The sequence below is a fragment of the Strigops habroptila genome, chromosome 8 (assembly GCF_004027225.2).
Source record: "Strigops habroptila isolate Jane chromosome 8, bStrHab1.2.pri, whole genome shotgun sequence".
NCBI lineage: Eukaryota > Metazoa > Chordata > Aves > Psittaciformes > Psittacidae > Strigops > Strigops habroptila.
The window spans coordinates 51,443,146-51,470,998 of record NC_044284.2 but is presented as its reverse complement, the minus strand read 5'-3'; the positions used below and the strand labels follow the sequence as shown (position 1 = coordinate 51,470,998).

Below are 27,853 nucleotides of genomic sequence, written 5' to 3'. Positions count from 1 at the left end.
TTTGCTACAAAAGCAAAAAAATGATGGGATTGATTGATTGATTGAACGTTCACTCCAAATTAGCCTTAATTTACTTCTCAGAATCAACCTGATCCAGAAGACGGAGCATTATTAAGCTTTTCTGAGTTTCAAAACAACAATATAAGAAAGTAACTGAGAAGAGACTAACGTCACAAACTAATTCTGAATATTTGCCAAGCCTAATTCCAAATTTAACCCTGCCTTGCTAGGATAAATCTATTTTCATTCTCAAGCTGATCTCATATCAAGTCACCACATATGAATTTAACAAGTACAACGATTAGCTGCTTTCAAAGAAATAATGTAATATGTACACTTAATCTTTTAGGTGCTCACAACATGGGAAACATTTGGACAAGCACAGCAATTTGGAATAGGTTTCCTGAAAGAGTAGATTTGGAAGCTAAAATCATCAGATGTCAACACACAGGAATTCCTCTGTCAAGAGCATCCATTACAAGATTAGGGCAAAAATTCACAGGAAAGGAATATGCCTCTATACAATCACATTTGAGGCACCCTTAAAATAAACCCTTCAATCAGAATATATTTTTTTTCTAGTAAGTTCACATAAAGAAGTTAAATGCCTTGAAGTAAGAATCATTCTCCTTCCAAATCCGGCTCTCCAAAATCTTGGTTAGTCACACATTCTTAGTTTCTCCAACCTTTATATAGATATTAAGTTCTTTTCTGAACCCAGATAAATTCTTAGACCCTCACTGTAATTTCTAGTCAGAGTTAAACATCCACTACACTATCTTCTTAATCACTTTAAAAACAAATAAACCCCACTTTGCCATTCATTTAGGGCAATTTTATCAAATGTTTCTAGAAAAATTAAATTATTTCCCCATCTTCTTAACTCATTTATGTTTTAACTAGGCTTTAGGGGTGCTTTTTCACAGAATACCATTTACTTTGGGAAGCTCAACACCATGGGAAGATGATACCAGAAGCTTATATATAGGTTTGAAAACTAGTCAGACCAGCTTATGTCAGAAAATCTTAGCAGGCACTATTACATGAAAAGACAAGACAACTATCTCAGGAAATCAAAGGTCACACATTGCAGGAAGGTAGGAAAGTGGGATGGCAGGAACAACAGTAAATGCTAATCCCAGTGGCAGTTTTCTAAGACACCACACTACTTGGAGCTCTGGTCTGACCAGACACAGCCATTTGTACATGAGACTGTTACCAGTGACAGAGGGACAGAACTTACCCATGCAGATTTCAGAATCATAGAAGCAGGGAAAAGACTTCTAAGATCATCAAGTCCAACCATTAACCTAGCACTTTTCCTATGAACCATCAAAGAGATACACAACAGATGTGCTTCTTAACACAAACTTGTCTCCCAAAGATTTTATTTTGCTTCTCTAAGTACATAAAATTAACAGTAGTAGTTGTTTTAAAAATTATAAACATGTCTTCATCACTTCACAGATGACTTCTGCATTTTTTTGTCTTTGGTTCCCATACAAATTCTACCTGGTGAAAAGCAATTCAAATTATCAAATATGTTTTTCATTCTTTATTGTCCTTCTCTGCTCCAGCATCTGCAAGAAGGATCTCAGGATTAGAAGCATCCAGGTTTTCACCACAGCACCAACCCATGAGATAAGATGACACAGTTAGAACTTTCCTTCTTTCTCCTCAATGAGCAGAAGTCCTTTAAATAAAATAAGCTGTTCTGTAAAGAACTGAAGTAACAAAGCCTGGTTTTCTAAGAATTTTAGATTTGTCTAGATTTTCTTCCCCCTGCAGTAACACAGAGATGGTACTCAAAACCTTACATCCCTGTGTAAGGTCTGCCACTCTCCCCAGGTTCTTTGGATGTATGTATAATTTCAACTGAATTAAAAAAAAAAAGGGGGCTATTAGGAAAAGGCACTAAAAGACCTTCTGAATAGGAGTGTCAGGAGGCAAAACCAGAAACCTGACACAAGATGGGACTTGATCAAATTGTGAAAATAGCTACTGGCAACAGTACTGGACTGTTCCTCCAAATTAAGTTACCCTAAAGCCAAATGACTCCATAGAAGGTTTTTTCAAATGCAGTATTTACTCAAGTTCACCTAGAGAATGGCAGCTGCCACTTTCTAACTGCACAGGAAAGAGGAATGCTGTGCTTTTGGGTTTGCGTTAGGGTTTTGTTTGTGAGTTGTGGTTTTTAAAATAATATTTATTCAACTTGCAATAGGTTTTGACGTGGCAGGAGAGTGCTGGTGAGGAGGTGAAGCAGAAGACATCTGCTGCCCTCACGCGGTACCTGCAATAACCACACGCTTCAATAAGCCGCAGCCCTTCAAGCCCGACCCTTCACCTGAGTAACTACAAGAATATTTTAGCAAAAATACTGGTTTAAGCACGTCGGCCACAACATTTCCTGAAGAGCTGGAGGGAGAGGGAACAGAAGGCCTCTTTATTTTCACACCGTATCAGCTTCCTAGTCCAATTCACTATCCAAACAAGTTTTCCAGCGTATCTGAATGTAATCATGGGCGCAGCAGAAACTTTTCCAGTACAGCAAGTCCATAATTCCTTTCGTTACCTACCTTATCACGTTATTTAGTCTTTACAAAGATTAAAGCATTTAACTGAAAAAAAAAAAAATTAGATCAGAGAACCAAGCAAAAAAACTTAATCCTCAGAAAAGAACACAGTTTCCCATGCAACTTCCACTTCTTCAAGCATGAGACACAGTGTAACAGACAAGCATAAAACACACAACAAAGAACTGCTCACACAGGAAGAGGCAGCAGGGATCCCATAAGCAGACAGTTCCAGGCACATTATTACATAGAGCTCTCAGGCAAAGAGATTTGACAGTAAACATCATACATCTACTAAACACTTCCACACAAGTGTGAGCAACTCTTCAAATCCAGCTGGTCCACAACACAACTAGCAAAGCTGGCTGCAGAGTAAATTGTCTGACAGGTTTTGTCCAGCTCCTCCAGACCAACAATGCAAAAGTTCCAAATTAATCATAGATATCTCAAACATTTTAATAAACATGTCCTCGAAGAAAAAGAAATCATCACAAGTTTATTTAACGCCATGAACAAGGACAAGGATAAGGAAAACTACCTAATTCCACTAGGTAATTCCATTCCTACAAATGCATAAACAAATACACAACTGCTGAGCAAGGTATACTTATACTAGCACAGCATTATGTCAAAACCTACAATTAATAACGTGCAGTAGCCAAAAGGGGAGGATGAGGGAGTTAAACCTTTTGGCCACACTGTTCAACGTTAAACAAAACCAAAATAGCCCTAACTTCCTGAAATTAAAGTCTGCAGAACAAAATTCTCATCTTAGTTCTTTTTTATGCTCCAATTATAAAGTCTGCTACAAATGCGTCAACTTCCCAGTGCCAAGTTCTTCATTCTTCACCTAATGGTTCCTCTCACTTCTCAGTTGCCATTTTCTGAAGCCATACTTACAGTTAACCACAAGAAGGAATTCTGCATCTGCATCAAGGCTGTATCAGAAAAGCAGCAGATCACTAGGCAATAGTAGATTTCTCTAGTCCTTCATCCATCCATCCTTTCAAGCAGAAAGAGTAATATTCATAGGAGAGTACCTCATAAAGAATACTTAGCCCTAGTTTATGAGCTATTTTTATAAATTCTTCTTAAAAGTTTTAGTAGCTAGATTAAGAAACTTTAAGCATTCAAAGGTTAGGAAACACCAGCCTAAAGGCAGTCCCTTCCTTTAATGGCATGGTCTCTATTCATAGGTGCACAAACTATTCCTCAAATAATACAATATGCTGTAATTATAAAACTAGCTTTGTGGAAAAAAAACATATGCAGCAAGGAGTAATATATTATTATCCAGTACTGAAGCTTTCATATTTTTTAATAGAAATAAGGCCTATTTTTCAATGTGCAAACTTATCCTTCAAAAGTTTAGAAATATTCAAACTACATCTGAAGCACCCTTAAATATGACGCAAATGTAGAAAATTCAATCAGAATTAACACACTTTTTTCACTAGAATTCAATTTGCAGTCTTTACATTGCATTAAGCCAGGCTTCTGCTTCTAATGAAGTACTGGACCCAAACACAAAAGCTCTGAACTCAAGACATAGAGAAACTGATGTTATAATGAATCATATATAAAAATAAAAGCCTTTGCAATGTTCAGATAAGGCACTTCTAAACAGAGATTCTGGCAGCAGTGCTGACAGAAAAAAGCAGCACTGCTAATTTCCTAGCTGTATAATGGAGAACTGCCTATGCTTCATTTGGAACCTGATAGAACTGTGTGGGGCAAGTCTCAAAAGGTAGAACAGACTCAGCAACTAAATTCACAGTAATTAGGTTTCTAATTATACCTACAGCATTAGTGATTGCTAGGGTTAAAACTGCTTGAACTGCTCCATTATTCCACTCTTTTCAAAAATCTCAGGTTTTCATCCTTTGAGCTGTAATTCTAGAAGCTTAGCCTATGCCCCAATATATTCTTTTTTAAAGTAAAAAAAAAAAAAAAGAAAAATCTATGTTTGAGCATGGAGAGGAAAATTAAATTTTTCCATTGTAAAAATATACTACCTTTAAAAAGAGAAAAATGGTTGTGGTACTAATGCAGCTGGAAAGCATGAAGTACAGTGCCTTTGATGTGGTGAATCTGAAGGTTGAAAAACAACAAGCCAGCGTTCACAACTGATCAGGTTGTACACTTACTTCTTAATGCACTTCCACAGATGCATCTTGAGCAATTTTTAGCAGCAACTTATACTAGCCACATCATATCCTATATCCTAATTACAGTACCTATATCAAGCCACAAGCACTGCCCATGCAGACCATCACCAGTTTTATCAATACAGTACTTTGAAATACTGCTGTGTTTTCACAAATACAGCAGACAATCTCTGCCCCAAGCAAGCAACTGCAGCATATTAGTGCTCTCCTGAACTAAGCAGATGTAGAATGCATAATTACAGGACAGCGAGCCTTATTTGGCGAACTGGACACTAGATCAAGAACCTTCAGACTTTATTCTATTCATAGCTCTGCCCTTGAGCTGCTGTGTGACAGAGAATAATTTCACTTTCCTGTGCCTCAGCTTCCTCTGCCTTCCTGAGTCAAGTCTATGTAAGTTATCACCCTTCATCCTAAGAAATGCATCTCAATACCTTTTCTGAATTAGGTTCTCTAGACACAATCACAGCTGAAAAGCAATACTTACATGGTATTGAAGCTATTCTGAGATTGATTAATTTCCTACAAAGATAAAAAGATGCAACTGCACTTATAAATCATTAACTTTGTCAACATTTATTTATAGTAAGCCTTCCTACGTAAGAAGCCACTAGCTACTTACCTGTTGGGAAAACTCAATTTTATTGATTTCTGTGCAATCTTGTTTCCACTGCTTCCTTTAAAGCGTACATGCATCTGTGCATAATGTTTTGAACAAAGATACTACACAGAACACGCTTTCTCACTATAGCCCGTTAAACTTTTCTGTAGTTACACAGTGTTACTACTTTATTCCAGGAGCTATTAAGGGGCATACTTAACTACACTGTTGCAGCTCAGATGAACCTCATGTTTAATCAGTGTCCCTAATACTGAAATCCACAGGACAATAGCTGCAAAAAAATGACATGCTGAACAGGAACTGAGTTAAAGTAGGAGGGATTCTAGCATCATCTGACAAAAGTTGAAGACAAGCAACATATATGTTTATAAGCTCTCAAAAATGGAAATAGCTAATTTTAACATGTTCTGATTTTTCTTTTTTTTTTTTTTTTTTTGGAATAGAGCAAGAAATGCAAAGTTCTGACCCCCAGGGATATATTATCTTGGACTGTCTAGGCATTTGGTTACTCAAAATACCCTGAGCTGGTTAAGAAACATCCTGTCATTTTTGTACCTGACCAGAATTTCAGCACTATCCTCACAGGCTATTAGTTCCTCAAGAAAGCAATGCATACAAAGCAATATAATCATGTGGTGCCTGAAGAAGTAACCACTTGAAATCATCTCTCTCGGGTTCAAACATCTATTCAGGATATGCGCACACAGTACAAATTACTTTTTGCTTGATGCCTGGATGCACAATTACATTCCTTCTGAAGTGCAGAAGAGATACATAATTCATATGGAGATATAACTCGTCACCCATTTGTATTTGTCCTTGCAAGTCATACCCCGGTTTAGCTGTTCTGTCACCTCAGCCTGACACTGTGATGTAAACCAGACTGCAATGACAAAAAAAAAAATGAGATGTTACAGTGACAAGAGCACGAAAAAGGTTGGCAGAGAGAATCTAGGAAAAATCTCTGCAAAACATCCCTGAGCGTGACATGCGTGGTCAGAATCAGTACTAAGGTCACACTCAGATCACAGCAGCAACAACCGACCAGTTTGAGACAAATCACATACTACCTCCTTTGTGTCACAACTTATTGCCCCAATAACATCAGCAGAACTGACGTGAAGCAGAATTGATACGAGCATGAAAGGTGCCCAAAGCCAATCTGCCTATATTAAAGCCATTGGTCAAAGTCTGTGTGATCTATTCTATCAAACAAGTGATAAGGTTGAGCTTCCATTAAGGCTAGGAATATCTTATGGCACAACTGCCATTGCTGCAATGGCTAGAGGTCAGAGGTACATGCCTTGTGCACTAAGGGCTGTACAGTGACATGATGGAGGAAAGGCAGAGAGCCACTTACTAATGCGGATGAGACAGTCCTCACAGGGAGGTATTGTTTCCAGCTGAACTCATTGCTAAGGGGTTCACAGTCAGCTGAGATGAATAAGTCCTTTCACCTCTGAAAGCATTCAGCTGCAGAGCAATTTCTAAGAGAGGTAAAGTGCTTTCACTGCATTGTACTTTCCAGAATATGGAAAGCTGCTGACTTTGACCTCTGCAAGTTTTGCACCTGAGGACGCAGCTTTGGCTGCATGTAAGACACTGACTGCTGCCCCTTAAGAACACTATCCCAACTCGCCTACCCTGTCACAGGAAGATACCCTTCCCAAACTTGGGGGACAGGGAGAAAATGCACAAGCGTCCAGGTTTCAGCTGGGATAGAGATAATTTTCTTCCTCGTAGCTGGAACAGTGCTGTCTTTTGGCCTTAGTCCAAGAACAATGTTGAGAACACACCGATGTTTTCATTATTGCTAAGTAGTGCTTATCCTGATCAAGGACACTTCAGCCTCTCATGCCCTGCCAGTGAGGAGGGGCACAAGAAGCTGGGAGGGAGCACAGCCAGGATAGCTGACCTGAACTAGCCAAAGGGATATTCCATACCATAGAACGTCATGCCCAGCATATAAACTGGGGAGAGTTGGCCAGGAGCTACTGATCCTTGCTCAGGGATGGGCTGGTCAGCAGGTGGTGAGCAAATGTATTGGGCACCATTTGGTTGTTTCAGCTGGTTTTTGTTTTATTTCTCTCTCCTTTTTTTATTACCCTTTTTATCCTTAAATTGATATTACTATTACATTATACCTTATTTTAATTATTAAACTGTTCCTGTCTCGACCTTTGGGTTTTACATTTTTTCTGACTCTCCTCCCCATCCCTCTGGAGGAGAGGAAGAGTGAGTGAGTGGCTGCGTGGTACTGAGTTGCCAGCTAGGGTTAAACCATGACAACAAGAGTTGAGCAAGTGAAGCAAGTGAAACACCAAGTTAGGTTAAAGGCAAGTGAGCAAAGCAAAACCACACCCTGTTTTGACCTGGGCATGTTCCCCAATTGCACCCATCGGCTAGCAACACAAACGGAGAGAGGGAGAATACAAAGGCTTGAACAGGGACTCAAAACAGTAACAAGACTACTGTTGTCAGGAGAAACAAGAGTACCTTACTATTTTAGGATGCAAAACTAAGGCCCAACTGTGTGTAGGGGAATAGAGAAGTATTCTTGCACTTTGCTTTCTATCTTGCTAAAAAGTCAGAACTAAAACAGCAACCCAGGGCTGAAAAAGCTAAAATGAAGACAGAATAATGATGAGTACAAGTACAGCATTACAACCACTCCTCAATCCACAAAGTGCTTAGGGTGCTGTGCTCTTACTGCCCTTCACTAAACCTGCCCTTTAAGCCTGAGGAGCGTTCAGGGAGCTTTCCTCCTCTGGAGAAATCTCCAGGATAAGGCAACATTACGCTTGCTCCCTCAACAGCTCTGTAACGTATCATTTCTTATTGCCCCAGCAGAGTTTTGTCCCGCACTGTTAACATTACAGCAGCACTGATCCTGGACGGACAGCAGGGTCCCTAGAACAGCAGGGCTGTAAAGTAACATGGGGTGTTTCACTAAATACATGATAATAGGTCAGAAAAGATGATGCACTTTCATGTCCCTATTTCTTTAGCCCACCTTGTGAAGCACTGACTTCTAGAAGACAGAGCAGCACTCATGAAATTCTTACATTTTGTTTTTAACTCTTTCATAGACCTTAAAAGTTCTGATTCATATTCTCTGAGAAGACTGACTCTTCTGTCCTGGTGGGCTGTCTCTGGTGAAGAGCGCAGGCAGCTCTGTGCAGGTGCATCAAACAGCCAGAGCCAGAGCAATCAGGAACATACACATCTATCTCCAGCCAAGAGAAAATCAACTGGCAAAATTACGGCTGTGGAACGTACTACCACAACTGAATGTCCTGATCTGCAGGACTTTAAGTTTAGGCATGCTCCTTATTCTGGCATATTAACAGGGAGCACAAAGTAGCTTTGAATAGGAGTAACAATTTCTGGGCATTAAATCCATTTTTCTCTGTTTTGCACAGATAAAAGAATCACCATATTTAGTACACTAAAGTTTTCAGTTTCAGGCTGAACACAAGTAGAATGTTTCAGCCCAATAGAATTCTTAGGAAAGTTAAGCTACTTTACCAGACAACTGTTGTTTTAACTCCTATTTTTACATCTGTTTCCAATATTCGCTGCTGCCTTGATAATATTACTTTCTATTTTTAACATTTCACAAAGCATCACTGTGATCCTCAAATCCCTAAAGCATCTGAAAAGAAGCAAAGAGATTCCTTAAATCTGTAGCTGGATCCATGTTATGAGGATTTTCTAGATATTCGGTCTCAATTTTGGTGCAACAAGTACAGCACCAGGAGACTACAGAACAGCTGAGTAGACGAAACAAACCTTGAAGTTACTAATAACTCAAACGTCAGTGAATTCACAATAACCTGTCTCAATGCTGTTCCAAGTCTCTTTCAGCAAAATAAAAAAGCAACTGTTTTGGGAAACTTGCACTGCTGCATAATACTGTCCAAAACAGGGTTTTTAAAACAACTAATGCACAAAAGGGTAAAGTCTCTCAGGCTTTCCAGCCTGGGGAGCAGCAGCAACTGTCTAACAAAAAGAACACACACACACTTCTCCTTAATGCTAAGGCCTTAGACAGATACAGAGCAACTGAGGTGGTTACCATCACCATTTGCTTGCCACCCTTCACAACAGGGGCATGAGTGTCTTGTAATTCTACAGTAAAAAAAAGGATACGCTCCCTCATTCACCTAAACCATAAATTCAGCCAGTTTAGCTCAAATTACTCTCATCAGAGAGTTATGCTCCCAATGCCAAGTTGAGCTGGCCTAGAGATGTTATTTTTTATAGGAGCACTCTTGCATTCCCTTCTTCTGGCAAAGGCAAGTAGGACAGTAACTCCCAGAGATGAGGATCTGAACATAAAACTATTACATGCTTCTTTCTACAAAGGGAACAAGTTTGTCTCCATGGCCTAGTTGCTCACTGACTGAATGTCTTTCATTTCACAACAGAATGGAAAGAAGCGAGATGTTAGTGTATGCAAGATCCGCCTCCCTAACGTAGAACAAATAACAGCCCTAGTAACTCGAGATACAACAGTTGTACCCACACTACGTATCATCACACATACCGTGAAGCTTTAGCCACATGAGAAAGAGCATATGCATTCCAAACCCTTATAAAAAGATCCATTTCTTCAATACATTCTTAGTCCCCAGTACAGGAATTGACAAAAATACCATTTCACTTTGAGAGAAATCGGTATATTAAAGATAAAGGTATGATTGCTTTTGGCTAATTTAGCCTTTTTTGCTGCGAGACTGGTTTCCATGGAAATGCAAGCAAAGTAAAAACCTGCAACCAGAAGTGAGTCAGTTTTGCCTGTTTATGTCTCCTCGGTTCCCATGGAAACAGACATGAAAAAAAAAAAAAAAAGTATGAAAAGGATAAGGGTCCTGAAATACCTTCAGAAAATCTCTTCCCAGAGCTTTATCTCTTTGGCTGCCTTTCCAGAATTAGAGTTGAAAATAACACAGAGCAACAGATGACAGAGTAGTGACTTGATTTCTTTATGGAGACATCAACAGAACATACCTGGAGAGGTTTCAAAAGCCACATTCAAACTGACAAGCTCAAAATCTACAGCTACAAATCATATTAACTCAGGTTTTGGCAAAAGTGCCTAAAGTAAAGTATGTATTTCTTTAATTCAATACTAAATACAATAGAGAACAGGAAAATAACATCACACTGTCCTTTTCTGAAGTACATTTCAATACTTTCAGAGGGGAAAAAAAAAAAGCTGCCTTGGGGGAATGAGTCCAGTATTTCCATAGCCAGGACATTTTTAATGAAATCATTCCTTCCTTACAACACATTCATTTTTAAGTTGCAAAATTAGCTATACACATACTCAGTTAAATAACAAAAATCAGTATTAAATTTTAACATGGCTATATTCTGTCCTTCAGTTATGGGTAAAAATGTACTCCTCTGAGCTGATGAAGCAAATCTATGAGGTGCTGCCAGCAAGACTCTATCACCCATCATACTTTTCAAAGATAATGAGGCACCTTCCTGTGTGCTGCCTTTTTCACACTCATACAGATAACATCTTCCTTCCTCCTCGGAGCCAAATGCATCAGGGAAGGTGAAAGCGATAGGACCGGGAGCTATTAGGAAAAGGCTGTAGTGCATGTCTCAGACCTTCAAAACCTGCTCCTGTCACTACCAGTACCATGTAAGAATCCCCTGATAACTCAGTGTCTAGAAACACAACGAACAGAGTTATAATTATCTGCTGCTGCAAGGTCCTTCTAGAATGTAGAGGACAGCTATACCTGATAGCAAAATTCTTATTTCCTTGTTTGTCTCCCACATTGCATTATCAGTCCTGCGTGCTTAGCACCCTTCATGCAACTCAACACTTAATCAGAGGGCTGCGGCATCTGTCACTATTGCCTGTCTGGGAAGAACGTGCAAGGACAGTGTTCAGCTCTTACCACTATGATCAGAGACTGAAACTGCATTACAGAAATCAGGAAAGAAAAAAGCAAAAAGAAAGCTTACCTCTGTCCTAAACACCGCTCATATATTCCCAATAATCACCAGAACTCAAAGGCCCTCCTGCACTCATACAGTGTTATGCACCACTTTTTTGCACTTTGCTGCTGCTCCAAGAACTAACAATATATTGCCACCAACATCAGGCAAGGCTCAGGGAAGAGTAGCCGACCATGACACTCGCTAAAAGGATGACAGAGGGGTAGCAGTCACTGGAGGTTTGTCTTGAATGGAAGCAGCAGTTGAATTTAATTCAATCTTAATTAGTTCACATTAGCTGAATTCAATCTATTCTTCACACAAGAAAGATAAGCCTTAGAGAATTAATTCTTTCATATCTCCTCCGCATTTTGGCAAGGTGTAGAGTCACACAGTAAGGATAAGAATCTCTCAGAACTCACTAAGGCATCACTCAAGGAGGACAGGTTTAAAGTTAAATGGAAATGGTAAGAGAAACACTGATGTGTATCTTTCAGTCTATTAAAAGTTTAGCCTCCTTTCTTGGAGGTGTCAGAAGTACAAATAAACAAATTACTTTATTCATTTACTTTAGCAGCTAAATATACAAACACCAAAGTCTCAGCAAATTCCTTACACAGTTACCATTCAAATTCACCCATAACAACATACACAGGCAGTTTCTAGAACATCAAGTGAACAAACCATACAAGCAGCAAGTAAGCATATCAAGTGTTTTTCACCATACTCTAGGGCAAATTTGTGTCTGTTATTAAATACGGGTGCCAAGTTTACTAAAACCAGTCTCTGAAGAGATTGCAAGGGTGTCAGATGCCAGGATCAGCTTAGTTTCATGCCTCCTCTAGCATAAAAAACAGAACAGAGAAAAGATGAATGCGACCACTGAAGCTGAGGAATCACTATTAAACAGAATAAAGACACTGGTCACAAGGAAAGAGAAAATAAGTTAATAAGAAGATAACTTACACATAAAACCCAATAATCTTAGATTAAGCAGCCCAAAACTAACACATCTAACTCAGTTTTGCCTTTGGGGACATCAGCATGATCTCGTCAATCTTAAGGAGACTTACAAGGTCACACGCTGAATTGCAATTCAGGATACAAACCCATGAATGGCTATAAAGCACCACCTGTCTTGTGAAATGATCTAAGGCTCCCCTTCACAAAATAGAAAGTATAATTGCACCATTACACATTGTATCGTATTACTCATGCTCAAGAAAGCCTAATCATGGTTAAATGAGCAACTTCAATTCTGTCATTTGTTAACTTCCAAATGTTTATTTATAGAAGCTTAACATTAACTGGTCTTATCAAGTTTCCCACTATGAGCTTTTAAATTTGTGTTTTAAATCTGCGTAAGTTCCTCATGCATAAAATTACATGATAAATAAAACTTCCTTTGATACATGCAGAACTCCTTTAAGATCAACTGAAAACTGGTACGATCTTAGCTGTTTTCAAAAGTAATCACATAAAAAGTTGCCCTCTTACACTAGACTGCTGTTTACACTAATATTTCAAGGAGCTTCATCTAATATTTGAGACACAATCCATACGAGTGTCTAGAAAAAAGGAACAACAGTGCAGCCTGTATCAACTCTGACAGCTGATAAAGATCAATAAGCTTAGTCTTCAAACTAGCATCACTGATGAAGAAGCTTAATGCAAGCACTGCAACTTCCGAGAACAAATGAAGAACACATTTTACATACAAGAAGAGACAAAAGGAGACACACAGCTAACAAAAAGCCTGTGACATCACCTCGCAGGGCTCCTGTCAGAACATCCAAAAGCAGCCAGTACGCTCAACAGAAATCACTCTAACTTGGCTGCAACTTACAGTCATCTTTCCAGGTAGAAGCATTCAATTATAGAAATCCCCAATGTTTGCATATAGATTTGCAATGCTGCATCACAAAACTCCCACAAAAGATACCAAAAAACTCCCCAGGGACTCTCACGGCATAAAATAACAAATGGCACACAAAACTAAAGGCACAAAATCCAAAGAGGTGAAACCTGAAGAAATCTAGGACCCACGCCAGCACCTTGGTATATGGCACATAAACACACAGCTTCTCCTCCACGTTTAGCAAAGTTCACACACAAGCTGTGGCCTGAAGGGGTTTTCTGCAGGCCTTGGGAAGTCCCAACACAATTTCTGGCGGTATGAAGGAAGCAAACGATAGCAGGTGGTATAATTTCATAACAGATCATCATGTGGTATAGATACATAACTGTTCTTTTAACTACATTTTGTACTTATTTTCATGCAGGAAGGATTTTCTATACCTCATTGACAGAAGTGCTAGTTTTCAGAAGGTCACAATCAAGATTTGACTCCCTCTCTGAAGAACAAACCTGAAGCAACAATCCCTGCTCAGAAAGAAACTATACATTTCCTTTCACAAATTCAGTCTTACAATACCTGTTCTAGTACAAGACACCTTAGGAGCCCTCCTGTCAAAATCACTGCATCAGTGCAAATACTATATCCAAGTCATCATCCGTCATCATGCAAAACTTAGAGCATGTAACAATAGCTATGGAGCACAGAAAGGTAGAACAATATTAAATTCAATAAGCATTGCAGCAGAAACCTCCACCAGCATGCACAGAAACGCTACATAGCAAAGATGGAATTTGACCAACAGCTTTTTTGTCAGACAGGAAAACAATCCTTCTGGATGAGCGTTTCTCAGCCGCTGATCCACGGAGCAATGGTCAGCTGAGATACATCAGAAACAGCCTGTGGAACAGCTGCAAAGAAGGCTGGCTTGTGTTTTGGGCGGGAGGAGGAGAGGAGTGAATTGATATTTTCAATAAACACTTCTCGCAAGCAAGCAAGCCAGCCATCAATACAAGCAAAAATAAGAGCAGTAACTGAGGAATCAAACCTCAGCCTAATTTATATTTCTTTGTAACTAAAACCTCCTATAGCATTACTGCACAGTACAATCCTCAGATTGTATTCAATGAGGTCAGATGTCTCTTTGGACTTAAAGAGATTGAGAGACATCCTTTCAGATGAGAGATAGCTGGCAGATAACAATATGGAAGCTAAATGCAAGATGAGGATTTCTGAAGGACAAAGAAAGATGATGAGATAACCAGCATATATGAGTACAAAAAGAAATTAAAATCCACCAAAGAAGAAAACTCTTGTCTCAGATACTGTAAACTGTACAGAACGATTCAGGGAACAAAAGCCTCAGCACATAAAACTATTTTGACAATTAGGAATAAACTAGCACAGAATATTGTGAGAACTGAAATTTCTAATACTAGAATTAGAGAGCGTGAACCTGCTTTTGTACCCAGTAATAAAAGTAAAGCCATAAAGAGTATTAGGTAATCACAAATTCAACCTCTTAAGCATACTAAAAGCTCGAGCATTTGATTGGGCTTAATCACATCCTGCTAATACTAGGAAATCAGAATCACCTCAGTACTATTGCAACTATATGACAGTCATTTCAGGGAGCCCAGAAAGAGCTACATGGTGCTCATACTTACTTGAATCTTCCCATCTGAGAAGGTGCAACTTCCAAGCAGAATAGTACAGAAATCCCAGTACCAGAAAGAGGCAGAGGGCTAGCAGCAGGTTACGCATAAACACCAACAGTCCCATCTTCACATTAAATCTGCTCTTCTACATGACCTGAGAAAAAAAAACAGGGTGAGGTTGGAGCCACCTTCTCTGACGGTCGTCCTCCCAAAACACACAATCCCATACCCACAATAACGCACAGATCCAAAACCACGCTCTCCGCGAGGTAAAACACAACAGTTATCTGAACCGCATCAGTGAAATAATAACTATCTCCCTCGGCAGCTGGGGGGTTTTTGTGTCACAAGGGTAAATGCCATCCGGAGAGGCAGGAGAACACTGCCACGCTGCACCAGGGCAGCGCCACAACTCCCCGCTCCCACTTATGCCCCAGCCCACTTCAGATAAATACCCTCCAGAACCGCCACAGCCAGCGAGGCCTTGGCAGCATCGCGCTCCGCCCAAGCGCAGGGCAGCGGGGACGCGACACAGCCATCCCGCAGCGCCCTGGGGCGCCCGGGGCGCCTCAGGACAGCGGGGCCGGCGGGCGCCCAGGGCCGCGCAGGTCCCGGCAGCAACCCCGGGCACGCCGCGGTGAAGACGCTGCCGGGGGACCAGGGCCGCCTGGAACCCGAATTGCAACGGGCACCGCTGGGCTGGCAGCAGGGAGCGGGCCGGGCACCCCGCCGCCTATCCCCACCTCCCCGAGCTCCGCTTCCGCTCCCCGCCCTGCTGGATGCCCCCCCGCCCCTCCTCACCCGGCCGCTGCCGGCGCTGGGCGCTCGGCCGCCGGCTGCGGCCCCCGGTCGCGGGGCTGCGGGCGCCGCCATGCCGGGCGCGGCGCAGCGGGACCGGCCGCCGCGGCGCTGAGGGGCACAGCGGCCGCCAATGGGGCGCCGGGGCGGGCCGCCACGCCGCCGACCCACCCGCATAGCGGCCGCCGCCGGCCAATGGCGCGGTGCGGGGGGCCGCGCCCGCAGCCTATCGCGGGAGGCGCCCGCAGCCAATGGCGGGAGGGAGGGCGGCAGGGGGTCGCCGCCGGAGGGGCGCTGCGGCAGGGCGGCGGCGCGCACGCGCGGAACCCCCTTGTCGTGACCCCCCCCCCAGTCCATCAGTCACTGCACTGCACAGTTCCTAGCACTGCACTTCAATGGATGCAGGGCATCGCTCCTCCTTCAAATCACTGCCCCGCTTCCAAGTCACTCAGAGGCACCTCCAAATCACTGTGATGACTCCAAGTGCTCTGCTACACCATTCCTTCCTGCACTGCAGGAGCCCTCCAAGTACTGCACTGACTGTCAAGCTCCGCATTGTGTCATTGTTCCAGGCACAGCCCAGCATTGCACTTTCCTCCAGCTGAGACACCTCCAAATCTTGCAGTCGCTGCATCCACAATACTGTACCACACCTCCCTCCTAACCAGCTGCTGCACCCCAACAGCGACGCTGCATTGCCTAGCGTTGAGTCACTGCATTGCAGTGCACTGCATCTCCCTTCAATTGCAGCACTGCCCAACCTCTGGGCACTGCCCAGAACAGCTCTCACCACTGCACGGCTCTCTGCTCAGCCTAACCTGCAGTCACTACACAGAGTAGCCCAACCCTGTCTTGCTTCCAGCCACTGTACCACACTGCACCTAGCCATGCTGCAAAGTGCAGTTTAGCACCCAGTCACTGGCCCAGGTCACCACTTTAACACTATCGTCCAACTTCTGCAGGTCCTCACAGCACTGCCTATCCAACAAGGTTCTGCACAGCCACTGCACAGCACTGCATCACCTCCCTGACCTTCCCAAGTGATGCTCAGCCTGCACCGCTGGAGCACGCCAGGCTGCAATCCTGCAGGTCTGTGTTGAAACAATGGGATGTATCTAACCTTGAAGAACAACATCAACAGGGAAAGCCCCAGGATAAGAAAGGCTGTAAGTTTCTGGTTTGCAGTTTTATGTTTACTGACTTAAATACACGTGTGACTTTGAAACAGAGTTTAGGTAGGAGTGAATCCTTGACTAACCTTGGATAGTTACAATGCCAAAATACACACCCCATTGTGAATAATAAGCATGATAGTTAGGGGACCTCCCTAATTGTTTTAAACGTGAAGCTAAATGAATAAACATTACAATGTGTAATCATGGGCGGTAGAGGAAACTGTTGTTCGCCAATCAGATGTATCTTGCTACTATAAATATCAGGCGAATCGGAATGCCTGTGTGCTGGCCGTTAGACGCCTAGCACCTGATCCTGCAGAACTGAAATAAAAACAAGTATCTCGACCCTGTGTGTTGATTGGCTTATTGCACACCGCATGAAGAACCCTCATTTTAGGGACAACACAAGGACCACGCTGGGCTGCACGGACCGCATCAACTGCCTTCCCACAGCATGGTACAGCTCACACCACACAGTTCCTGTTAGACCAAATCTCCATCTTCTCGCTGCATGGCTGCCCCATAAGCACTGCAGTGGTGGGGCCAGCCCACACCTCATCCTTCCCATAGCATTGCCCTCCTTGCCACTGGCCCCTCAGACTTGCTGGGTAGCCTTGATACTGATTAGGCACAAGGCAAGTGAGAAACACAAGCATAAGGCAGCACAGAGAGGGAATGATAAAGCAGGAAATTATTAGGCATCGGGGGTAGAAGGGGAGTTATCTGAAAGGAAAGAGACCATAAGGAGTAAACCTGCATCATGAGGACAGCAAAGCAGCCCAATGGTTTCCTGTTTTCACCCGCCATGAGTCACTGATAACAAGCAAAACAAAAAGCCATGAGTTTAAGGGAAACCAAGTAGGATGATATTCAGTGTGGTGGCAGCTCCCACTTGCAGGCAAGCCCAGGTGGTGATGCCGACCGGCAGACACTGCCTTGGATGGCACACAGCCTGTTGAGCACTGTCCAACTATGCTCCCCAGCACTCAGCGAGAGGCAGAGCCCACACAGGTCACAGGGAGAGCAGCCGGGGGCTCGCCCAGTCCCACTTTCACAGCCAGAAACTCCCTTTGTATTCAGCATGAGTGAAGTCAGTGTGAGCTGACTGCAAGTGTGGCACCCACACAGCCAGGCTTACGGAGCTGCCACGCTCCTCAGCGGAGACACGTGTTGCACTAATGTCCTATTATGTTTTTTGGATGCCAACAACTTCTAGATACAGCACAGGAGACCAACAGACTCATGACAACACCAAGGTATCACTGGCACCCATATCCCCCTGGAGGAGGTGCATAGAGAAGGGGCCATGACCACATCCATGCAGTCATGTCCATTGCAGGTCTGCCCCCCACGCTGCTGCCCACATCGACCCCCAGCCTCGCAGGGCTGACCCACTCAGGGTGCTGGTCGCCCTCACACAGCCAAGGCAGCATCCTTACCTCCAGCTTCACAGCAGCCAAGGCCAGGCTGTGCAGCCTCCTCTGCCAGACCCGGCTCAGACAATGGGCTTATTTTCTCCAATAATCCCACTGACTCCTGCGCCACATTGCGTCTTGCTGGAGCCTGGCTTTGCTTTACAAACACTTGCTTTCTGCCTGCCCCTCTCTTCACCTCTTCATCCCTCCATCCGTGTAAGCCAGGTCTCTTCTCCTTCCATTGCCCCCCACCATGTCTGAGCAACGTGGAGCTGCCTGCAATGCCTGCCACTGCTGCACCACATCTGCCCTGACCATCCTCAACCTTCACCTAAACCGCCCTGACTCTTCCGCTTGTGCACTCAGAGTTTAAACCCCTCAGTGTGCAGGCACAGCGGGTGATCTGATTTGGATGATAAGCGGGGACCTACAGCACAAAGACAGATAACGACAAGGCTGGGGCTTGCTCCTGAGCCTGTGTTTGTCACTCGAGAAACTCTACTCCCTATTATCAGGTGTCAGTGCGCTGGAAAGAGCCCAGGATGAAGTCACGCTTCTTGCAGCCTGGAAAAAGCTCAGGAGGCGAGTGCAGCGCATCTATGGAAATCAGGTACCAGCTCCCGGCAGCTGTCTAACAGCCACGAAATGAATTAAGGCAATGATTAGTGGAGTGATTTGGTTCAAGTAGCAGGACTTCAGTCTGAACATGTTCCTGCTTAGCTTACATGTTTCATTCGCAGGCAGATGTCAAGCTGGATGTTGCTAGGAGATCGACAGCAGGGGAATAATTAAGTCTGATTAAATCCTATCATATTGCTGTACTGTTTTCCAGAATGCTCTGGAGCTTTTCAAAGCCAAACTGACCAAATTAAAGGGCAAGACCTGCATCCCATACTTGTTCATAAAACCCACTTGCGGTCAACCCATTGAGCCTGTGGGTCCTCACGTGTCTGCAGAGCATTTTCTACAGCAACGGTGGCCACAAGCTGGGAAAAAAAAGTCTTGAGCAGAGGTATGGTTGGTGGCTATGTTAGCAGGTAACACAGGACAGTGAGGACCAGTTGTCATCTGGAACAGGCAATGACGCGTCTGACACCCCATGTCCCTGCATCAACCCCAAGTGCTGCTTGGGGCACTCACGTTGGACTAGACATAACCTGGTGCCCTCCACAAATAGAGCACACCTGGGTCAAAGCTGGGCCAGGGGCCAGGCGCTGGTTCCTCTGCTCATGTCCCCAGTAGGGCTTGGGCACATCAGGGCAACAAACTTCCTCCTTCCATTCCTATTGAAGGATCCCACCTGGGGCATGCCAAAATTCCTCTGCAAACGCACCTCACATGTGGTGCTGAGCACCACAGGGCGTTCCCGTTGAAATGATGCCTGTTTGCTTTTCTCTTTCATGGTGACTGAAGCACACATTATATGGGGTGACACGTAAAGGTAAATAACAGCTACAGGTTCTTTTCCCACCAGGAAATAAAGTAATGCTCTAACTATCTGCATCAGTTGCCAAACACACATACACACGTCAGCCTCTGGGCTCCCCACATAGTGAGACTGCTAATCTTATTTTGACTCTCTGTCCTGTAAAATTCTCATTCTAATACTCACACTGTAATCCTTCCCCTCAAATTACATGTAATCAAATCAGACCTGATACTAATTAATGCCATATTTTATTATTAATTAAATACCACTAAATACCACAGCAAAGATCTTTTTCCAGTAATGGCTAGATAGAGGTTACCTCTGCTGATGCACAGGCTCGGGGAATGCGATCTGGGAACACAACTCTGAACAAACTTGTTCCATCTCACACACTCATTACATGTTATTCCTAAACACAGGCTCTGAGTGTGACCAGTCTATGGAGAGCCCTTTACGTTTCTGGTGCTCTGGCTACTCTAAGAACAGAAACGTTAAGCAGCATCATCAACAGGCTCACACAAAACAAGCTAAACCAAGCTGAACTTGGCTGAAGGATTCTGCCACCCTCCAGATGTTTTCAACAGCAAAGAACCACACTTACCGCTGCAGGTGCAGGCAAACCCAGAGCCTGCCTGAACAGCTCCCTGAGCCCTCTGCCCAACTGGACCAGGCTTCCCAGGGTCTTCCTTAGATGAAACGATCCAGCAGCCCTGCCTGACACGCGGCTGTGCGAGCAGCTGGCCAGCACACAGTTCGGCAGTTCACCTCCTTGCATTAATTCCAATACGCTACGCTTGGTTCACGTGTGTTTTCCAAGAAAGGAGGTAGGCTTGATTTGAAGACAAATGGCGACTCCCACCTTTCTGGGTCTGTTTCAGGAGTCCCTCACCCTCACGTTCAGAAGAGCAGCCCACATCCCTGTGTCTGGCTTCAGCTTGCAGACATACCATTTTGTTCTGCCTTCTGCTTGATTAAAGAGCCTTTCAGAGCCTGGCATTTTCTCTTTGTGACACTACACATATGCTGCAAGCAAACCCCCTCTCATCCATCTTTCTGATAAGCTAAATATACTGAGTTGCTTAATTCTCTTACTGCCAGGCTTTTCCTCCCACCCTCTAGCCATTTTTTGCATTTCTTCTCTACATAGTCTCTCTGATTTTCCTGAATCCTTTTCAAGATATAGAATCCCACAACAAGCCTCCCTAATGCTTTGACATGGTGATTAAATCTGTTTTTTCCCCATTCTCTGTCTCAAAAGGCTGTGTTGGTCCGCTCTGCCACAGCATCAGATTAAGCATTCAGGCAAGATTGTCCCAAAACATTTTTAGACCTGCCACTGGCAGGTTAAAGCCACCTGGGCTGTCCAGTGTGTGCCTCAACTGCACATCCAGGACACTGATGCATGGAGTGGTGGGGGACACTCCACCAAGGGTGGAGTGGTCACAGACACCTCCCTTGCCCACTTTCTGCCCTGGGATTGTGGATGTTGCGGCTGCCTCTCCAGCAGCATCCCAGAACAGTCTGCAAAGGTGAGATTGCACCCACAGGAACACGACGCAGGGTGCCATGCCCACAGGTCCTTGGGGTCCAAGAGACCATCTGCAGCCAGAGCCCTGCGGGATTTCCCTCTGGCCAGTGGTTGTTTTACCCAGGCAGTCAGCACCTTCCCTTCCCAGCATATTGCTGTAGGTTCAGGTCACCCATCCATGGCTGGACACAGACCCCACAACAGGGGAGATGGGTACCACGTGGCGGGCCTTAGAGAGCTGAGCCTGGCAGGCAGGAGCAAGGTTTGCTGAGCCCCATCTGCTCTCCAGGAACAGACATCCCAGCTTTCAGTAGGTTACTGTGCAACAGAGGAGAGCACAGATCCAAGCGGTGCCTGCTGGCAGCCAGGCTGGTTTCAGTGTGATGTTGGGGAAGTATTTCACAATGCCTCTCAACATTATACCCAACCTGCTCTTAGTGGCAGCAGTCACTGAGGAGTCTGGTGCACTGCCTAGTTTCTGGACTGCACACCATGAAAACCGCCGTTCACAAATAATGCACTGGGTGGAGTTTCCATCTTTAGTTTTGCTCCTTAAAGAAAACAGATCAAAGAGTCTTTGTGTATTTGCCATTCAAAGGGTTTTCTTTCTCCCCAGCAGCCCCCTCAGCAAAGCCTACCTGAGACCTGGGAGTGAAACAGGGAATCTTCCCCAGCCCATGCGCCATCACCGGTGCACTGGATATCACAGTGCTCTTCCTTGCGCTGGTGCTGCGGGATCCTGGAAGGGGCCCAGCTCCAGCTTTGCCCACGCTGCCTCTCCAGAGCCAGGAGCACACAACTGGATCACTGCCATTGAGTTTCTCAGGCAATCGCTGAATAAACCTGAATTTCAGCGACGGTTAGAGCTGTGATGGCCATGAACCCCAACAGGCTCATCCCAAGCCCTGCTGCCAGACATTGCCCTGTCTCCACTTGTGCCATAAAATAGCTGAAAGACGCAGGCAGGTACCATCCAGCTGCTGCCTCCTCTCAAATGGAATGGCAGGAGTGACCCCATCTCACTGTCACAAAGGGGAGGGAATTTGGCACAGCAGCAGCAACACAAGGAGAGGCTGCAGATCCACAAACCAGCCACGTTCATGTCACAGGCCAGGGTAATTCACAAACAACATTTTGGTGACATAATCATGGGCTCTCCTAAACACATGTGTTAATTTTTAACAAACTCTTGGTTGGTAGGAGGCCAGCATAACTCAAAGAGCCAAAGAAATGGGCAGAGAAACAGCAGAGTGACCCAGGCTGGGGAGGTAAAAGCACAGCTAATGGCATCCTGAGTGCTGTGTTACACAGCACAGACCTCGCCGGGCAACTCGTCCCTGGGCAAAAGGAAAGGTCTAGCTGTTGGGAGAGCAGAGCATCTATAGAGCATGCTTTGCCTTCTCCATTGTCATCAACAATGACATAGGAGTTTATTATAAAAAATTAATAAGGCTCATGATAGCTTAACAACTGTGTGTGTTAACAGCTATGTTTTGAGATCTGTCAGTGAGCCAAGTCTTAACAGGGAGACACCAACAACACGGAGTGTACCCAGACCCCCAGTGACCATTTCCTGGTCCAGTGCCATTTAGTAGTTTTTAAAACCAATTGTCTAGATGACAAGATGAAGGCTTATATTTGTGGCTGACGAAATACTGAACAGGCTGCTTGCTGCTACAGCACATGCTGAATGACCTGATAAAATGATCACAACCCATGGCACAGACACAGGCTGCAAAGGAAGGTTGTTTGGAACACGAGGGGACAGGCTGTGCTGCAGCATGGAAGGTATCCTGGAAAGCAGGGATGGAATTAAGACGAAAAAGCCAAAGAGAGCTGTCCCCACACACAACTGCTGCTATGAGCCTGCATTGCAGCACCTTGGCACTGGGAGCCACGAGCCAGCAGCACGTGGATGTGACTTCTGAGCAGACACATGGCAGTGCTTGTACCTATACAGCTCTGGCAAAGTCAACTTGGTGTCTGGTCCAGCTCTCCAGACTGCAGAATGGACACAGAAGTCCTGAGGCGCAGCCCCACCATCATGAAAAAGAGCTAAGGCTGGGAAATGCAGCAAATAAGGCTGTGCAAGATGTGAGGAGTGTGGGGTCCTGCACTGCCCCAGGAGAAGGTCTCAGTGCTGGTGGGGGGAACGGAGCACTGCTATGGGCAGTGTGTCAGCCTGGCAGAGAGAAGTGAGGGGTCCAAACGTGAGGAGTTGGAAATGGAGAAACTCAAGCTCAAAATTAAGCACATTTCTTTGCAGGACAGTTGCTGAAGGCTGGGAGGGGCGGCCATACCCACCATGGAGCCACTTGCAAATAGGATTAGATGGTCTCACCTTCTAATTTGATTTATATCTGTGGCTGAGGCATGAAGAAGAGCTGCCGTGTGGTCAAACTTCTTGTTTCTCTGTGATCCATATCCATCCTTGGGATCATTGCCCCTGATGTCCTGTCCAAATGGCTCCAGCAGCCAAGAGGAGATCAGGACTGATTCCCATGCGCTGAGAAGGCAGTGGCGAGGGTGTGGAAGGGCTTAGCCTCAGGACAGTTGTCTTCACCTGCTCTTCTGGCCCATGCACATGTTCATCTAAAACCAGGCACAATAGCCTGACCTGGATCCCTGGCATTACGCTGCTCTTGGCACAGGCAGGCTGCCTGCCTGTGGCAGTGCACATTGCCAGCCTTTTGCCCAGGGAATGCCAGATTTCGAGCCTGGAGCAAGCAAGCCCTTGTATACCTTCATCTCTGCCGTTGTGGTGATCCAGCCACACGGCCACAAGATCCTCTTTTCAGCCTTTTCAACCTGAACCCCACCTTATCTCCACTGCTTCCTGGTGAACTGAAGCCTCTGAATGCGAGTAACACAATCTTCATGCAATGCAGCAGCCAGCTCTGTTGCTTGATCTGGTCTCTCCCACATGTGCCCAAGCAAACTGGTGCCAAAACCCATGCTGCAAGCACAGTAACCCACAGCTCTGCTGGTTCAGTCCCCGCTTTGGATTTACAAACCTCCTCCATTTGCATCGCTCTGATCTCGTGTCCCAAGGAAATGGGTGTGAGCCAGTGCCTGTCCCTGGTGAGCTGCACTCCTGTGGCAGCTGACCTGTGCCCTGTTTGAAATTTCATGATGTCACTTGTCACGATTTCAGACACGAATAGTGGCTGTGTGCTCTTTTCTTTGCCAGCCTGGGGCAGAACTGACAGCATGGGTACGAGCACATTTCTTTGGAATAAGTCATTTCATGTCACCTTTGCTGGCCCCATTTCTGATATGATTTGTTATAAAACACATTGACTTTGCAACACGGCCTGTGCTGGTTGTACTGCAGATGGTCATCCACTGCCGTGGTAAGCAGCTCCCAAAGCACACATTGTCTGCAGAGCCACAGGATGCATCACCTCTGTGGGTGAGTTCTCCTCCTCGAAACCCTCTGGGATGCACCAAGGGACATCAAAACCTCCCAGGGTGCAGGGCCATGTGCCCAGAGGGAAGATGCTCGTTGCAGCATCCTACCACCTGCTCAACCAAGATCAGGGCAAGCATGATGCTCAGGAAAGGGATCAAAGAGATGGGAGGCAGCGAAGGGATGGGGTGAGGCGAGTCAGTGGGAGAAAACAGAGAGCACCAGACAACTCCATGACTTCGCACAAATCCTGCCAGCCTTCAGGAAGGTGGTGGGAGAAGGTGCTGGAGCTGCCAGTGCAGGTGCTTCACCCACAGAAGAGAGAAGAGCTGCCTGGCATGGGGTGCTGGGCTGTGAAGGGCCCAGCTGAGGCAGCCCCACCATGTCTCAGTGCCTGCCCTGCAACTGGGTGCTGAGGTTTATCTGCTCAGAAGGAAAAGGAAATGAAGAAAAAAGAAATGAAGGAAAAGGAAACGAAGGAAAAGGAAACAGAGGGGCCACCCAGCACGGAGTGTGGGGCAGAGCAAGGCTGGTGGGGCTGGTTATGGGTTTGCACCACACTGACCTCTGTGCTGCAGGATGTGGCCAAGGTTTCAGGCTTTGCTGCAGGGCACAAACATGTTCTGGAGATTCAGCTCTTGTGATAACCTGTGTGTTCTTGCAGCCGCTTTGCGTAATGAGGAGTTAGTGCAACCAGGAGGAAGTGCCTCCGGGTGCCGTGTTTGCTGGCAGGACATGGGCTAACAGCAGCCATAAGGAGGCAGCTGCCAGCCACAGGCAGGGGACACAGGCAGAGGGGGTGCTGCTGCAGCACAGCAATCTTCTCTGGGTACATCGCCAGCATTCACACAGTCCCACGGTGGCAGGTACAACAGAACAGGATGAGGGGGACAATGGATCCTCTTGTAGCAGGAGGGATCCCAAAAAGTGTGTGTATGGAGCTGCCAGGCATGGAGGACTCTGCCTCTGTCCCAGCAGCCACAGGGGACCATCCAGGCCAGCAAGTCCCTCATTCCCCACACACTGCAGCCCACCCAACCACGCCGCAAGAAGGCAAAGACAGAGCTCAGCCTCTCCAGCAAAGCTTCCCACTCTTCTCCCCCAGTAACCAGCCTCCTGTGCCATGGCAGAGGGAGTATGAACGTCCTGCAGCCATTACCTGAAGCACCGCTATGCTGGGGATGGCCGGCAGGTCCACAGGGACGGGCAGAGGCAGCTGCTCAGGGCTGGAGCTCTCAGGGCTCAACACCCAGTGAGGGAGGTTCGTACCTGCAGCAGGACTGGTCCTTCCAACGCAAGGAGGGGGGAAGCTAACCACAGAGAGGGGTTGTGCCAATGACATTCTGCCTGACAGACTGGTTCCTGGTGAACAGGGAAGATCAGCGCTGTTGATTCACAAAGCCACACACACAGGTCCTTGTGTCCAGCACGTACAACCCATCTGGGTTGACGTGTGAGCCCTGTCATAAAGCTGGGCAGAGCAGCCTGCCCTAGCCCAGCTCCCCATATGGCCCAGCCATAAACCCTGGTACTGCTGGGAGCATTGGGCTGTCCCACCCTCCTCCCCTACCCAGGCCACAGCCATGGCTTGGCATTGTCACCTCCCAGCAGTGACGTGTCCAGAGCATCAGACACCCACTTCAATCAGACCCCCACTTCACATCAGGCATCCCCAGCAGTACTAGGGGACCAGCTACAGTCAAGCCTGGCCAAAGGGGACAGCTGCCTGCCCCAGAGCTCCAGTATCTCACTCCAGAGTCACTGCCAGCTGCAGCCCCACTCTGGGTTCTGCCCCAAAGGGGAGTTTTTGACCCTTTCCTCCATAATGCTTTCCTGAGCCTCAGGCCCCACAGAAAAGCTCTTCAGTTGAAGGGGCTCCCAACTTCTGTGACAGTAGGTGACCATGTGCAAGCCTGTTGCTGTCCACATTTGAGTCCTACAGCATCGTCTGCTTAGATACTTCCCTGCTTTTCCTTCACAGGCCAGGGAACACCCTTGAGCTCAAGAGCCAGTGAGATCTGGCGGATTCATTAAGCTGCTCTCTCAAGAGCAACGGAGCTTTGCAAGTCCAGAGGGAGAAGGATGGAGATATCCTGCACCAGGAGCTGCTCCCAGCAAGCCCACAGCCACAGCACATGAGCAGTGCTGCCTTTCCTGGGGGAATGTTCGTGTCTCCAGCCTCCGGCACACTGCAGCCCTGAGCAGCCTTGCCGGAGGCCTGCACTCCTCCCATTGCACCAGGCAGCTGAGAGAGGCACCTCGTGGTCTGGATGCGGAGCGAGCCTGTCATCTCTCCCTCATCTGCACAGCCAGGCCTAAAAATACCCCATGAGTGGGCCGGTGGTGGTGGTGTTGCAGTCTCCGCTATGCGGATGGGAATGGCTGGTCCCTGCCAGAGCAGCCGGGGCAGCACCAGCTCCTCTGCCCTGTGCTAGCACAGGGTGTTGGGATCGCATGCTATGCCTTGGCAATTCCCGTAGTGGAGGTGTGCCAGGGAGAGAGCGTGGCACAGAGCACCCCAGTGAGGCACAGCATCATGCTGGGGCTGTCCCAGGGGAGACAGGCAGCTCCACTGGCATCATCCCTGCTGGCTGCATGGGACTGAGCAGGGTGGGGAACAGGGGGTTTCACAGCCCAGTGCCATGAACCCCTAACAATGACAGAACGGGGTGCTGCCCAGACACCCCGTTGGTCAACACTAGTTGAAAGTGCTCCTGAGCAGCCAATGTGGGTGCAAGCACAGCAAGACAGGGAGCTGGAGGACATGTCAGTAGAGTAGCCACAGCAGGAGAGTGGGCTCATCCCTCAGCACAGGGGAACAGCCAAAGAAACAGAAGAGCACAGCTGAATGTGCAGCCTGTTCAGGAAGAGGGCTGGTCTTGCACCCTGCAACATGCTGGCAAAGGGAAAAGCTGTCAGCTCCTCCCTGCCCATCCCTGCATGATCCAAATCCACAAGGCTTGACAGCGAGCACGGCTGCTGACGCTGAGCCTCGGGCAATCATCCACCCAACAAACCCAACGGAGTGGGAAAAGATGCTGCTGGAGGAGCCAGAAGGGATAAACCAGCTCTTATAGGAATGGCTTACAGGATAAGAGCATGAATCCAGCCCCAAGCAGGGACTGGCTCTTACACATGGCCAGCAGGCAGAGCCCATGCCTTGCCCCGTGGATGCTAGTGGGTCAGGGCAGGAGGGAGGGCTGCTTGGGGAAGGCAAGCACAGCCCCATCAGAGCAGACAGATGGGGGCAGGTTCACCA

General features: G+C 46.2%; 1 protein-coding gene across 8 annotated transcripts in view; it reads right to left on the bottom strand.

The window, feature by feature from the left end:
- The window catches only part of ST3GAL3 (ST3 beta-galactoside alpha-2,3-sialyltransferase 3), a 199,563-nt gene extending 173,582 nt beyond the window's left edge, over positions 1-25,981 (bottom strand). Inside the window, exons 1-4 of one of the 8 annotated variants that reach the window (XM_030495513.1) lie at positions 25,754-25,981; positions 24,200-24,300; positions 19,977-20,133; positions 14,850-14,994 (exon numbers count right to left, since the gene is read on the bottom strand). In XM_030495513.1, the coding sequence (XP_030351373.1) occupies positions 14,850-14,964 (115 nt within the window). In that variant the 5' untranslated portion in view covers positions 14,965-14,994; positions 19,977-20,133; positions 24,200-24,300; positions 25,754-25,981. Of the gene's footprint in view, positions 1-14,849; positions 14,995-15,295; positions 15,557-15,641; positions 15,943-19,976; positions 20,134-20,258; positions 21,112-24,199; positions 24,301-25,753 lie in introns of those variants that run through there. The other 7 variants (XM_030495509.1, XM_030495512.1, XM_030495514.1 and 4 more) reach the window with 7 other exon arrangements.
- Between the last annotated feature and the right edge of the window lie 1,872 nt (positions 25,982-27,853).